This window comes from Myotis myotis, unplaced genomic scaffold (genome assembly GCF_014108235.1).
Source record: "Myotis myotis isolate mMyoMyo1 unplaced genomic scaffold, mMyoMyo1.p scaffold_m19_p_4, whole genome shotgun sequence".
In the NCBI taxonomy this organism is placed as follows: Eukaryota; Metazoa; Chordata; class Mammalia; order Chiroptera; family Vespertilionidae; genus Myotis; species Myotis myotis.
This window is the reverse complement of record NW_023416346.1, coordinates 127,743,979-127,756,511: the sequence shown is the minus strand read 5'-3', so window position 1 is coordinate 127,756,511 and position 12,533 is coordinate 127,743,979. Positions and strand designations below refer to the sequence as shown.

The 12,533-nt window shown below is 43.1% G+C and overlaps 1 protein-coding gene across 2 annotated transcripts in view; it reads left to right on the top strand.

Annotated features, from left to right (window-relative positions):
- FRMPD4 (FERM and PDZ domain containing 4) overlaps positions 1 to 5,236 on the top strand; it is a 494,176-nt gene extending 488,940 nt beyond the window's left edge. Inside the window, exon 17 of one of the 2 annotated variants that reach the window (XM_036306035.1) lies at positions 404 to 5,236. In XM_036306035.1, coding sequence (XP_036161928.1) covers positions 404 to 1,728 — 1,325 coding nt within the window. In that variant the 3' untranslated portion in view covers positions 1,729 to 5,236. Of the gene's footprint in view, positions 1 to 398 lie in introns of both variants that reach the window. The other variant, XM_036306034.1, reaches the window with a different exon arrangement.
- Positions 5,237 to 12,533: the final 7,297 nt, after the last annotated feature.

The window sequence follows — 12,533 nt, the reverse complement described above, 5'->3', positions numbered from 1 at the left end:
TTAACAGATGCCAGGATTAACCTAACTCCCTTGAAATGAAACTTGAGTGTCATAAACATGTTTGAATAGTTTATACCTAGAATGTGCGTTTTCTAATTATGTGTCTAAACTTTGACAGGTAAATGGGAGCAAACCAATTCATGTAATTCCATTGTCTCCCTGGAAACATTGGGGATTTCTAGACAATTCCAAATGAATCAGCAGTTTAAGATATAACAGATTACGGTATTTTTTTAATGTGATCTCAGAAGTCAGTCTTTGGAAAGCGGGGTGACCCTGAAAAATGGCAGCCCTTCTAGAATGCATCCTTGGGAAATAGCAATCATCACAGAGAGATGTAGCGAACTGACCGCCATACGATGTTTAATGATTCTCTCTGTTTTTCCTACTACCCCTAGTGTAGCTTTGACAGAGTCTGGGAAGGAGAGACGAGGAGGCATGCCTTCAGTGTGGTCTCAATATCCTGAAGTTGATCCCATCCTGCTACCATCAAACATTCACTCGGAATCAAAGGTGCCAATTCCAAATCAAGACCCCAATGATTTCTCCCAAGCATCCCAGGCCTACGGAGAGGCTGTGAGCTGGCAGCCACTGGATCTGAGAGGGGAGAGCCATGGGACACCCCCCAGCCAGAGGGCTCTGAGACGTAGCAGCAGCGTCCTCTCAGGATGTGTAGGTTTGGAGACCTTCCGAGAGAGAACCAAGGGTATGGTCAGCTTAAAGTGTCCAGGTGTCACAGAAGAACAGGAGGCCACTTCAGAAAGGCGAGCAGAACTCCCCCTGGGAAAGAAGCTCACCAAAAGTTTTTCCCAAAGCTCGATGCACTTTAGCCCTGACGGGAAGGCTCACAAAAGGTCCCCGGTGGCTCACAAAGACTCAAAGCTGTATAAGACATTACCTTTGAGGAAGCTGGAGGGGAGCAATTGGAGATGCCGGGGACCTTTCAGCTACTGCTTCCTAAACCGAGGGCAGGATGAAGATGAGGATGAGGATGAAGAGGAGGGAGCACCCACCCACCGGGTCTCTTGCCTCTTTCCACTACAGATGACTAAAGCCATGCCAGAACCAACCAGCCCACCCCGGGCTGTTGGGATTCAGAAGCAAGAAGGGGAGCTGTCCAGGTGTCCAGTGCTGAAGGTCTGGGCCGAAGACCTGAGTGGCCCGGACGACACGGACTTCAGCAACCTGGCTTTTGATGCCCGGATTGCAAGAATAAGTGCCCTAAAGCAGAGCACATATGCAATGCCCGATGGGTTCCTCGCAGCCCAAAATGATGCCAATGAGCTGCTCTGCCTTGTCAGGGCAACCAAGGGGAAGAGAGAGGAGTCACGCCCTGAAGCATATGACCTTACACTTTCTCAGTACAAGCAACTGTTGTCCATTGAGTCCAGACAGTTAGGAAGTGCCTGTAGGAAAATGGCGATGGCCGAGAAAAGCCCAGAGGAGATGCTCGTAGCTATGACTTCCAGCTTTCAAGTGCTCTGTTGCCTAACAGAAGCTTGCATGCGATTAGTGAAAGTCGTGAGCTCCGAAACACAGCGGCAGGAAATTGTAGTGAAGATCGATGAAGTGGTCATAAACTACATTTGTCTCCTGAAGGCTGCCGAGGCAGCCACAGGAAAGACCACTGGGGATCCCAGTGTCGGGCTGTCGATGCGACCTTCAACCACCATGGCCGCCCTCGTAAGCACACTAACACGTTCTCTCAAGATGCTTTTAAATAAATAAAAGTGTGAAAGTCACATCATAATCTACCTTTGCAAAGCCATACATGAACTTTTATTTCCTTTCTTTCTTGTACGATGAACAGACGTCTCCTTTCTTCTCTCTGTATATTTTGTTATTTTGTATAAAAAGGAGATAAAAGAGTCACATTGGTGAGATGTTGAAATGTACTAATCAGATGTATTCTGTTTATATGATACATATATACATGTAAAAGAGCTATACGAGAAAGTGATGACATTTGACTATTTTTCATATAGTCGAAACTCGGGGTATATGAAGTGAAATTTTAAATTCTACTGTGTTAGAGCAAAACAATGAATCCCATCCCCTTTCCTTCCAAGTGGATATTTGGAGAACATGTCGTTCATATTTAGAAGTAAAAAAAAAAAAAAAGAAAAGAAATCACAATGTATATAAAACAGTACTTATGTTTTAAAATTATGATTTTTAAGCATTTGAAATAGCAAAAAGACATTTAAAATTCAAGAAGCTATTATGAATGATTAGAGAAGATATATAATAAATTAATTTTTTGCTCATAGCATTTGGTTATCTGATGCTTTCTTCCAGGAATCCTACATTTTTCATTTTGGCTTATTCCATTTGGGTTCAAAAAGGGTGGAGGTGGATTCTATTGTGTCAACACAAATGCTCTGCCAGATGTTCCTAGAATTAAAATACTTCCCAATAGAAGAACAGAGAGAATGATGAGCAGGTTCCTGGGTAATACCTAGTTATAGATTATCTAATTACATAAAATGAAAGAATAATACTAAAATTAATTTTTTGATGAAAAGACAGATCTGCTTTGACTAAATGTCAAAATACGTAAACCAAAGACATCATCCACCTCCCCAACTCAACCATGAAATTTAGAATTCCCTTACGAGTGACAGAACATTTAGTAAAGTCTTTGCAAAATTACAAAAAAGAGGAACATTTGATGATTCTTTAAAGCAAGTGCAGATCCAGTCGTGGAAAGCAGACTGCACCAGCCTGTGTCCCACGGCAGATCGCAGCTCTCAGCACCACAGCGCTCCATGCCGCACCTCTACCGGGGCCAATACTTCCAACCCAACTTGGAATTACAGCCTAACACTGGGACAAAATTTCAAATCCGCAATGTTCAGCAAATCAGAGAGAGATGGCTACTCTACTATAGAAGCCATGATTAAACAAATCATTATTTATGAAATGATCTAATCTGGATTGACCTATAGATATATGAAAGCTGAAAAAAAATAACAAGTGGTCAATTTGACCACGTTAGGTAAAACTGATAGAATGCAAAAAAGGTTTTCAGAACTGTCGTCTCTCTCAAAATGTATCTTTGGGTCAAAGCAAAAGAATGCAAACTCTGCAATTGTAAAATAAAATTGACATGTACATATATAGTTCATGGGTCATTTAGTGCTCAAGCTACACACACTCCTATTTATGTACGTGGCTCCTTAAAATATGACAGGAGTATATGCCAAGTACAGATATTTCCATTTTTGTAGCCTACTGGACAGGAGGCATAACACAGTCTACAGTCGCTGTCTCTCATCAGTCGTTCTATAGAGACTCAGTAACAAAAGTCACACATAGTTGTAGATGGTAGCATACAAAAGGATTTTAGACATGTGTTATTCAAAATAATGTTTAAATAAAACATTATTTTATTACAATTCTAAATATTGATGTTTGATATTGAGAAATCTTAATGGTGTTTACTGTGGAAATTTTTGGTAAATATTCTGTGTACTAAAATACTAACATTAATAGGATGTGTGTTCGATGTCAGACAATGTGCTAAACATATCACATATATTATCTCATTTAATCATCACAGCAATCTTATGGTTTGGACACTGCCATTAATTCCCTATGGAGGCAGTATTGTTACGTAGTTAAGGGCATGGGGTTTGAGGTCAGAAACTTGATTTTCGTTTGAACTCTGCCATTTTCTCGCCCTCTCATCTTGGGAAAGCCATTCCATTTTTTTCTATGTCTCATAGGGTTGTCATGAGTTTTAAGTAAACTTATGTATGTCAAGTTCTTACCATAACACCTGGCAGATTAAATAATTAATGTTAGATTTTATTATCCTCATAATGATTGTGTTAAATACAGTGCCCAAGATAATATGTGGGGATATTTGCTTTATATGCATATTATATCCTGACTCCATGTGCGGAATACATTATGTGTATTGCATATGTATAAAAGAAATGCTAAGGAAGTGATGCTCTTTGTTCAAATCACATATTCAGTTGGAACAACTTTGTTCATTTCAGTTCTTTGAGAGGCCGCAGCGAAATCCCTCTGGGTCTTTCTAGTCCATTTCCCATTATCTGTGGGTGCTCCGATAAATTTCTGTTTCTTATCAGTAAACCTTTTACGACTTAGGAAACCTTAAGGGGCCCCCCGACTCACCACACATGGGATCCTAAGTGGGGTCCATGTCCAGTAGAGTATAGGAAGAATGATTTTGTGTTGATTTTTCTCTAGCCTTTTTTATGTTTGCATATATTTTATAATGGCATAATAGTACAGTGGTATATGTACATCATTTTAAATAAATAAATGAATTAACAAGCATATGCCTGGTGAATGTATGCAAAAAGAGGGTCACAAGTAGGGTTGCATTTATTAAAGTTTGGAGACCGCTGAAGTTAGAGAATAGAAATTCCTTGTACTTGAGCTTCTTTACATTTATTCCCCAGCCTCTTTTCAATTGTATCACCTCTCATTTTTATTAATTTTTTTATCATAATACATTCAAGCATACACAAAAGTAGGCACAGTGACAGAATGAAGCAATATGTACTCATCACATACCAATTCATGTCTGATTTATTTTCTCTATTTCTACACATGTCCTTCCACACTGTATATATTAGCAAATCTCTGACATTATAGCACCTAATCCATGACTGTTTCAGTAAGAACTTTCTGTAGATAAGAACTTTTCAACTTAATCTCAATGCCATTTTCACACTTTTAAGAATTATTAAATATTACCGAAATAAATGGTGAAGAAAGTGAAAATCCCTATAAACCCAACCCCAAAGACAGTCATTGTCAACAATTTAGGGCATCTTTTTTCAATTTTTTTTTCTGTATATAGACTCATGTTATTATTATTGTATATGGTTATGGACTTAACTTTGGACTTAGAAAGTTCTGACCACACTTGCCTTTCTGTTTGAGTCTTAGATGCAACGATCTTCATTTATGTTCCTGTCACATAATTTCTAAATGCCAGCTATTTTTTTTGGTGTTACTTCTGAGCTCCTCAGGATGGCACTCTAATTCATTCTTCCTGGGCTACTCTTGATTTGGCAATGGGAGAAGTTTGCTCTGTGATTCGTTTTCACCGTTCATAATTATGTTGACGGTTTTTGAAATCAGAGAAAAAGCAAAATCAGCCCTGATTAGGTGATTCCTATGGCTTCCGGACATTTAGAAATCTTCACAGGGCTAAAAAAAATACATGGATATCACATTGTTTCTCTCTAACCTGATTTTGTCTCTGCTCAGAAAGTGTTCAGTTTTTTGGGGGGGGGAGGGGGCGTATTTGGGTGTATAGAGGTTTGGGTGTGTAGAGAGATAGTTGTGTGTGTTTGGGTAGATAGTGGTATAGGGGAGGTGTTTGAGTAGATAGTTGTGTGTGTTTGGGTGAATAGTGGTGTAGGGGAGGTGTCTGAGTAGATAGTGTGTGTGTGTGTGTGTGTGTGTGTGTGTGTGTGTGTGTGTGTGTGTGACTAGTTTTTGGTTTGGTTTCATGGATTTCAGAGATAGTTACCCTCTGGCAGTCCCAAGGTGATGATAAAACTTTCTCTTTATAACATCCCAAATCTTTCTTTAAAGTCAGATGGCAGAAATCGCTTCTCATCTTTGAAGGATCAAAGAGGCAGAACCTTCCCTTTTAAACTGCTTTTTCATTCATAACAACCTGAACCAGAAAACTTGGGTACTCTTTAGTTATTTCACCTAGTCCTTGGCCAACCCCTCTCACTTTTTAATTTCAAAGTCTATATCTAGGGAATCCACGGAAGAACAATTCGTGTCTTTATCAAATATTTCTGCTGCACAGAATAATGGAACGACTCAAATCCTGCTCCGCTGAAAGAAGCAGATAAGCCAGCAGCTTATCCCAACTAGCTCACTTCACCATTCAGCCTGCCGCCTTCAGTTCAGCTGACTCTAATCTTCCCTCCACATTTTTAATTGCATCTCAATTTTCTGCTGCACATTAATGCTAAAGCGCTGAGGTGTGGCGTGTGTTTTTTCATTGTACCTGCTATTTCTCATTTTCCATTCCACACTTTGGACCAAAATGCTGTGCCATTTGCAGCAGCAGCATCCACACCTTGAGGCAGAAGGAGCTTTGGGATTCAGGAAGCTAAGCCTTCTTGGTAACCGCCGACCCAGTGATGTTTCTCCTGTTTTCATTTTGATTTGTACCCTTTGCACATCCTATCCTTTCGCTAAATGATCCATGACTCCTGTCCCCCACTGAGAATCTGGATATGTCCATTCGTTTATTCAAATAGCTATTAACAACTTCCTAATCTGGGCAGGCCTTGTGCTAGGTGCTGGGGGTGAGGTAGAATGGAGAGCATCATTGACATGGTCCCTGCCATAAATTCTAGAATGGGTAGTCCCTTGTCAGGTGTGAAGAAAGGAAGGGACGCAGAGTGAGTCAGCACGCCGGCAGTGTTTACTGCGCATGTGCAGGACTAAAGATGCCCGTGGCAGCCCAATCTGTGCAAAGTGATCTTAATAAGCAGTGAACACAAACTGCAATTGTGCCGTGACCTACACTGATTTTTTTTTTCAAAATATCACTCTCTTACTGTCAGTTATAAATGTTAAGGATGTGGGAAAATATAGTACAACATTTCTTTAGTATACGGTAATTTAAACATTAGAAACTTTAAGAATTAAAGTGGGTCTTCTTTGTAAAGCCTTAAAAAGAGTAGTCTGAACAGCGCTTGCCTTCTCTGAGTCATCATATAACTTATATGGAGTGAGCATCTTTTCTGTATTTTGGCAAATCCTCTCTAAATTTGGATCCGCTTCCAACATGTTATCATTCGTACTTTTAATGTTGGCAGATATCTCCCAAGAGTTCCTCTCATGTGAGTGTCTTTTTCCCAGGGCTACTTCCTCTGGGACAGCTTCATCCTTTTCATCACAGCCACCGTGGTGATGTCTGTCGATAACCACACCCTCTCTGCCCTCCTCTGGCCTGCACGGCTCCAATCTCCAATGCGGGGCCATGTCAGCAGTTCCACAGTCAGCTGTCTTCCTCCCCTTACATTTGCTGCTCATTTCGCTTCCCGTATTATCACTGTTTCTTTGCTGCACTTTCATCTGTGTTGGCCAGTTCCCTCTTTCAATCTTCCATTTTTAGGAGATGTTACGTGGCTGCCCTGAGGTCTTAAAGGCTGCAGTGATCCCTGCCATGGGGCCATCTTCGACGTGGCTGCTCATTTTATCAAGCCTGCAAGGAGAATCTCTGGCCTCAAGGAGGGCCTAGTCCTTCCCACTTTTGTGGGATTTCACCTGATCAAGCCAGGCCCATCCAGGATAATTGTGCTTTTGGTTGACTCAAAACTAACAGATCCAGGTCCTTATGTCCATCTTCCTTCCCAGTTGCCATATTCCATTGTTTAGAAGCATGTCACAGGTCCTGGCCACACTCAAGGGGAGAAGACTGGGCAGGGCATGACCACCAGGGGCAGGAACCGAGGGGACCACCCAAGGGTCTGTCTGCCATGCCTTCTAAGGCTCTTCCCTCAGGGTAGCCAGTTGAAATACAGATGTGAAAGGCATTCGCAACCGCAGCCCTGACATAAGCCATCAAAATCCACGTGGGCAGCCTCCGGCTTTCTCTGCCCTGGCCCAGTCTATGGATGGATGTTTGTGTTAATATGCCAAGTTGCTCTGGGCTGGGAACTCCAATACTTTTGATGTACTGCCTGTACAGGTGGGGATTTTCTTAGCATGACGTCCATAGGAAAGTGTTCTGAGGCAATATGACTGTATTCACTGCGCTCATCCCAGAGCCCAGTTATGACTTTGAGATCGGGTTAGACTGAATAATTCAACTGGCAGATGAATCACTAAAGACGCTGGACTTTAAGCAGCGGGACCATGTCTTTCTCAAGGATTTATGGGAAGAGGTATTAGTCCACTGATGTCGCTTGCTCCTAAGTTGTTCATGTTGAATTTGGTCTCCAATCTATTGCCCGTATGATATTGATGGCATTAATAATAATACTGCCTAATATTTATTCATGCAAATGTGCCAGGTACTGTGCTACATGACCTCCATGCGTCATTATCACATCTATTTCCTAGAACAACCTTTGAGAAATTCCCATTATCATCCCTTTTTTAAGAAAGAAACTGCGTTTAGAGACACCACATAGCTTGCCCCAATCACGGCTGTTAGTCAGAATCAAGATTTGCACTCAGTAATGGCAGTGTCGTTCAAGTTTTTGGCCAAGTAAATAGCGTCATTGTTTTTCATCTAACAAATACCAGCATGTTTTTTTGTTTTTTTGTTTTTTTTAATTTAAGTTCCACCAAAGAACTTAGGACAAAAAACAACCATCTCCTGTCCTGTAACTCCCCACCCGCCTTGCCAGTTCCCAGGCACAGCCCATTTCATCAGTTTCTGCTTTTAGTTTTTCTCATGGTTTTCTCCTTCATTCTAACGAAGTTTTTGACTTACCAACTCGATGATGTCTGACGACTACCTCTTGAAGAAGAAGGAATTCACTCGCTTACGTTACCCCTCGCCTTTTATTCTACTTCCCTAACCAATGTTTGATAGATAGGGAGATTATTATTAGGTTCTATTCTTGGTTGCCTAGTGAACTTGAAAAATTATAATTGCAACTCTGCTTCTTGTTCAGTCATCTTTAGACGGTCTCTCTGGAGTCCTCATCTACGTGGAATGAAGCTCTGTGTTCCCTAGCCTGACTCACTTCTTCACTTCCTCCCCTACCTTAGGCCACCAGTACCTTCGCATTTACATTGTTGTTAAAAGCAATGCTTCCTACAGTGTTTAAGGATCAAAATTGTGTAACCGCTGCAGCCTGGGAACAGTGTAGTCAACTGCTTTCTCAAGAAACTAAGTCATTCAGCGGCCGGAACAAAGAGTCCTCCACGTGCAAGGAAAGAGGAAAGAGAGTTTCCGGTGACCTCATGGTATCTTAAGCTGAGGGTTCTCAAAGGGTGGCCCCCGAACCAGCAGCAACTGCATCACCGGGGAACTTGGACACAGACTCCTGTGCTCGCTCCCGGACCTGCTCAGACCCTCTGAGGGTGGAGCCCAGCAAGCTGGGATCTCACAGGCCTTCCAGCTCATTCTAATGCATGCTCAAGTCTCAGGATCACTGTGTTAAATGATTAACAAGATTTCTCAAAACGATGCCATGTTTAGATCCCTTTGTATTTACTTTTGAGGTTTAAATCCCGCCCCCCCCCTGCAGTTTCTATTGATACATTAAAAACCACCCCAAAATACAGAAGCGTAAAGAACCATTTATTATTGCCTCTCCTGGTCCTGGGAATGGGCTCAGCTGGGCGGTTTTCACGCACAGTCTCTCCTGCAGGTGCGGGCAGGTGGTGATGAGGCCAGAGGAGGCTTGGCAAGGCTCGGGAGGGGGGGGGGGGTGTTGGGGGTGCTCCTCGTGTGACCAGCAAAGGGCTGGGAGCTTACCTGAGCAGTCGTACCTGTGACCTGTCCATGAGGCAGGCGCCATGGCATGGCGCCCTCAGGATAGCAGCGCCTCCTACAGCGGGCTGGCCTCCAAAATGGAGCTTCTCAAGTATCCCCAGAGAAGCAGGCAGAGCTGCAATTCCTATGCCCCAAAGGCTTTTGACTTCCTTTTCTAGTATCAGCCTGTTTTTATCGTAATAAACACCATCCCGGGACTTCCCTTCCCAGCATCCTTCGCATGGACCCCACGGTTTCCTGTACCCTATATCACCCAGAGAAGTGTTCCCCATAAAGATGACGTGGGAAGTAGCCTTTTGAATCTAGCCTGTCGGCAACGCCTTTACTCCGTCCTTCTGCCTCGTCCATCATTTGGCTGCCTAGGGGATTCCGGGTTCAAAGTCGCGTTCCTTGAGAACCTGGGTGTCATTGCCCATCATCTCTTTGCATCATTTTGCTAAATGCTATTCTTGTTCCTTTAAAGGTCCTCCCCCCAACCCCCCACTTCACCTAGAAGATCTGTTGCTTCCGTTCCCTCCAAGTGTGAATTTCATGAGGGTGCGTCTAGGTCTGGAATTTTCTTTCATTCATTCTGCCTGGAATTTAGTGCATCTTCTGAGAGCTCGTGCCTTTCAATTCTAGATTGCTTTTCTAGCCCGACCGGCGTGGCTCAGTGGTTGAGCGTCAACCTGTGAATCAGGAGGTCATGGTTCGATTCCCGGGCAGGGCACATGCCCGGATTGTGGGCTCAAACCCCAGTGTGGGGCGTGCAGGAGGCAGCCGATCCATGATTCTCTCTCATCATTGATGTTTCTCTCTTTCTCCCTCTTCCTCCCTCCCTGAAATCAATAATAAAAAATATATTTAGATTGTTTTCCTACTGTTTATTTCCCCCCTCGAAATTTTCTCTGTGGCCGTTATCTAGTGTTCAGCTAAGAGAGCACACCAGTTCCAGAGGTGTCAGCTCCATTGTTGTCATGAAAATCCCGTGTAGTGCACGACAGAGCCCTAGCTTGGCATTTTTATGATTTTGGTGACAACGTGGGCAAATGGGATGTGTGGACGTCCTGCCCTGGCCGTGACGGAGGTGTGTGTAACTAGGCGTGCAGGTCAGCTTGTTGATAGCTCTACTTCAGCACACATTGGTTTAGATTTGATTTGTGTATACTTGAAGCCTACATTCTTCTCTGTAATTTTATGAAGTCGATTCCTGTGTACCACCCACCCGGATTGGTCAGATCCTAGCAACTGACCTTATCGTTTTGGATCTTTGTTTTAAAGAAATAAACAGAGAGAGTGGCAATGCTCTGAGCCACCTGCCCCAGCCCCATGTTCCCCTCATCCTCCTCAGATATCAAGCCCGACGTTGCTTTTGTATCATTCCCATGCAGTTCTTCACAGATTGACCACATAATGAGATGTCCTTAACGATGTGCGATATTGTTTGGCATGTTTTTTGAACTTGATGTAAATGGTATCATACTGTACATATCCTTCCACACTTTGATTTGGTTATTTAACATTCGTTTTATAAGAACTATACCTTTTAATAGATAGCGTTTTCATTCATTTCTCTTTATTGCTTTACAGTAGTCTATTGCATATTAGAATTGAGATCTGCTGTTAATGGACATTTAGATTGTTTACAATTTTTTGCTATTAAAAACACTGCTGCAATGAACATTCTTGTACCTGTCTCTTTGTGCATATCTGTTGTGGTTTTTCTCTAGGATGTATGCCCAAGTGTGGGGTTTGAGAAATAGATGGGTATTCTTCAACATTACTGGATGGGTTCTCCTCCACGGGTAGGCCCAACAATCCGTGCTGATGGCAAGATCAAGGGACACCATCCAAGCTAAGTTGGTCTGAATCTTCTTTCTCCAGCGACAGTTCCTGACTAGCTGAGGTTTCCTTCCAGTCTGTGAAAACAGGCCAGCTGATTTTACAAGAGAGAGAGAGCCCTAGCCAGTTTGGCTCAGTAGATAGAGCACCGGCCTGCAGACTGAAGGGTCTCTGGTTTGATTCCGGTCAAGGGCACATGCCTGGGTTGCGGGTTCAATCCCCAGTGAGGGGCGTGCAGGAGGCAGCTGATCAATGATTCTCTCTCATCATTGATGTTTCTATCTCTCCCTTCCTTCCTCTCTGAAATCATTAAAACTATATTTTAGAAAAAGAAGAGAGAGAGAAGCAGAGAGATATAGAGACAGAGATAAGTATATGCTGATTGCTCTCTCTGAAATTAATTATGTACTAGTATTTCATAACACCCATCATAACCTATGCCTGGCCAGCACAGCAAAGGGTTTGGTGAGCCTGTGGGGGCAGGGGGGCGGGGTTGTGAAGGATGTAGAAAAGACAGACAAAGAGAATAAGCTGGTTCTAGGTGGATCTCCTGTGCCTGGCTGAGGCCACAGAGAGATCCAGAGGGCAAGTTGAGCCTTTATTTTATAGCCAGAGGTAAACAAGGTAGTGGTCACCATAGTTACAATGTTCTTGTGAGTTTCACTTGTTTTGGCAGCACTTGGCTGCACCTCCCACAGCCTATTAGCTACCCAGGTAAGATCTAGGGTGTGTCATAAGGTCAAGCCTAATTATGCTAAGAGGGCTGTGCCCTCTAAGCTGGGACTTGTTTGTGGCTTTGCCAACAGGTCAGTCCGAGGCTTAACCCTATAGCCCAGCGGTTCTCAACCTGTGGGTCATGACCCCTTTGGGGGTCGAACGACCCTTTCACAGGGGTCGCCTAAGACCATCGGAAAACACATCTATAATTACATATTGTTTTGTGATTCATCACTATGCTTTCCTTATGTTCAATGTGTAACAATGAAATTGGGGGTCACCACAACATGAGGAACTGTATGAAAGGGTCGCGGTATTAGGAAGGTTGAGAACCACTGCTCTAGCCACTCCCTACAATAACCAAAAGACCGAGAAGTACACTTGAGGACCTGGGCTCATTTCAGCCCCTTGTGTAAGTTGTTCTGTTGCTCTTCATGACAGCGTGATGTTGGTAGTGGGGTTGTACTGACACTCAAAGACACATCCTGGATAAATCAGATGAAGATGAGAGAAGGAAGGGGAGAGA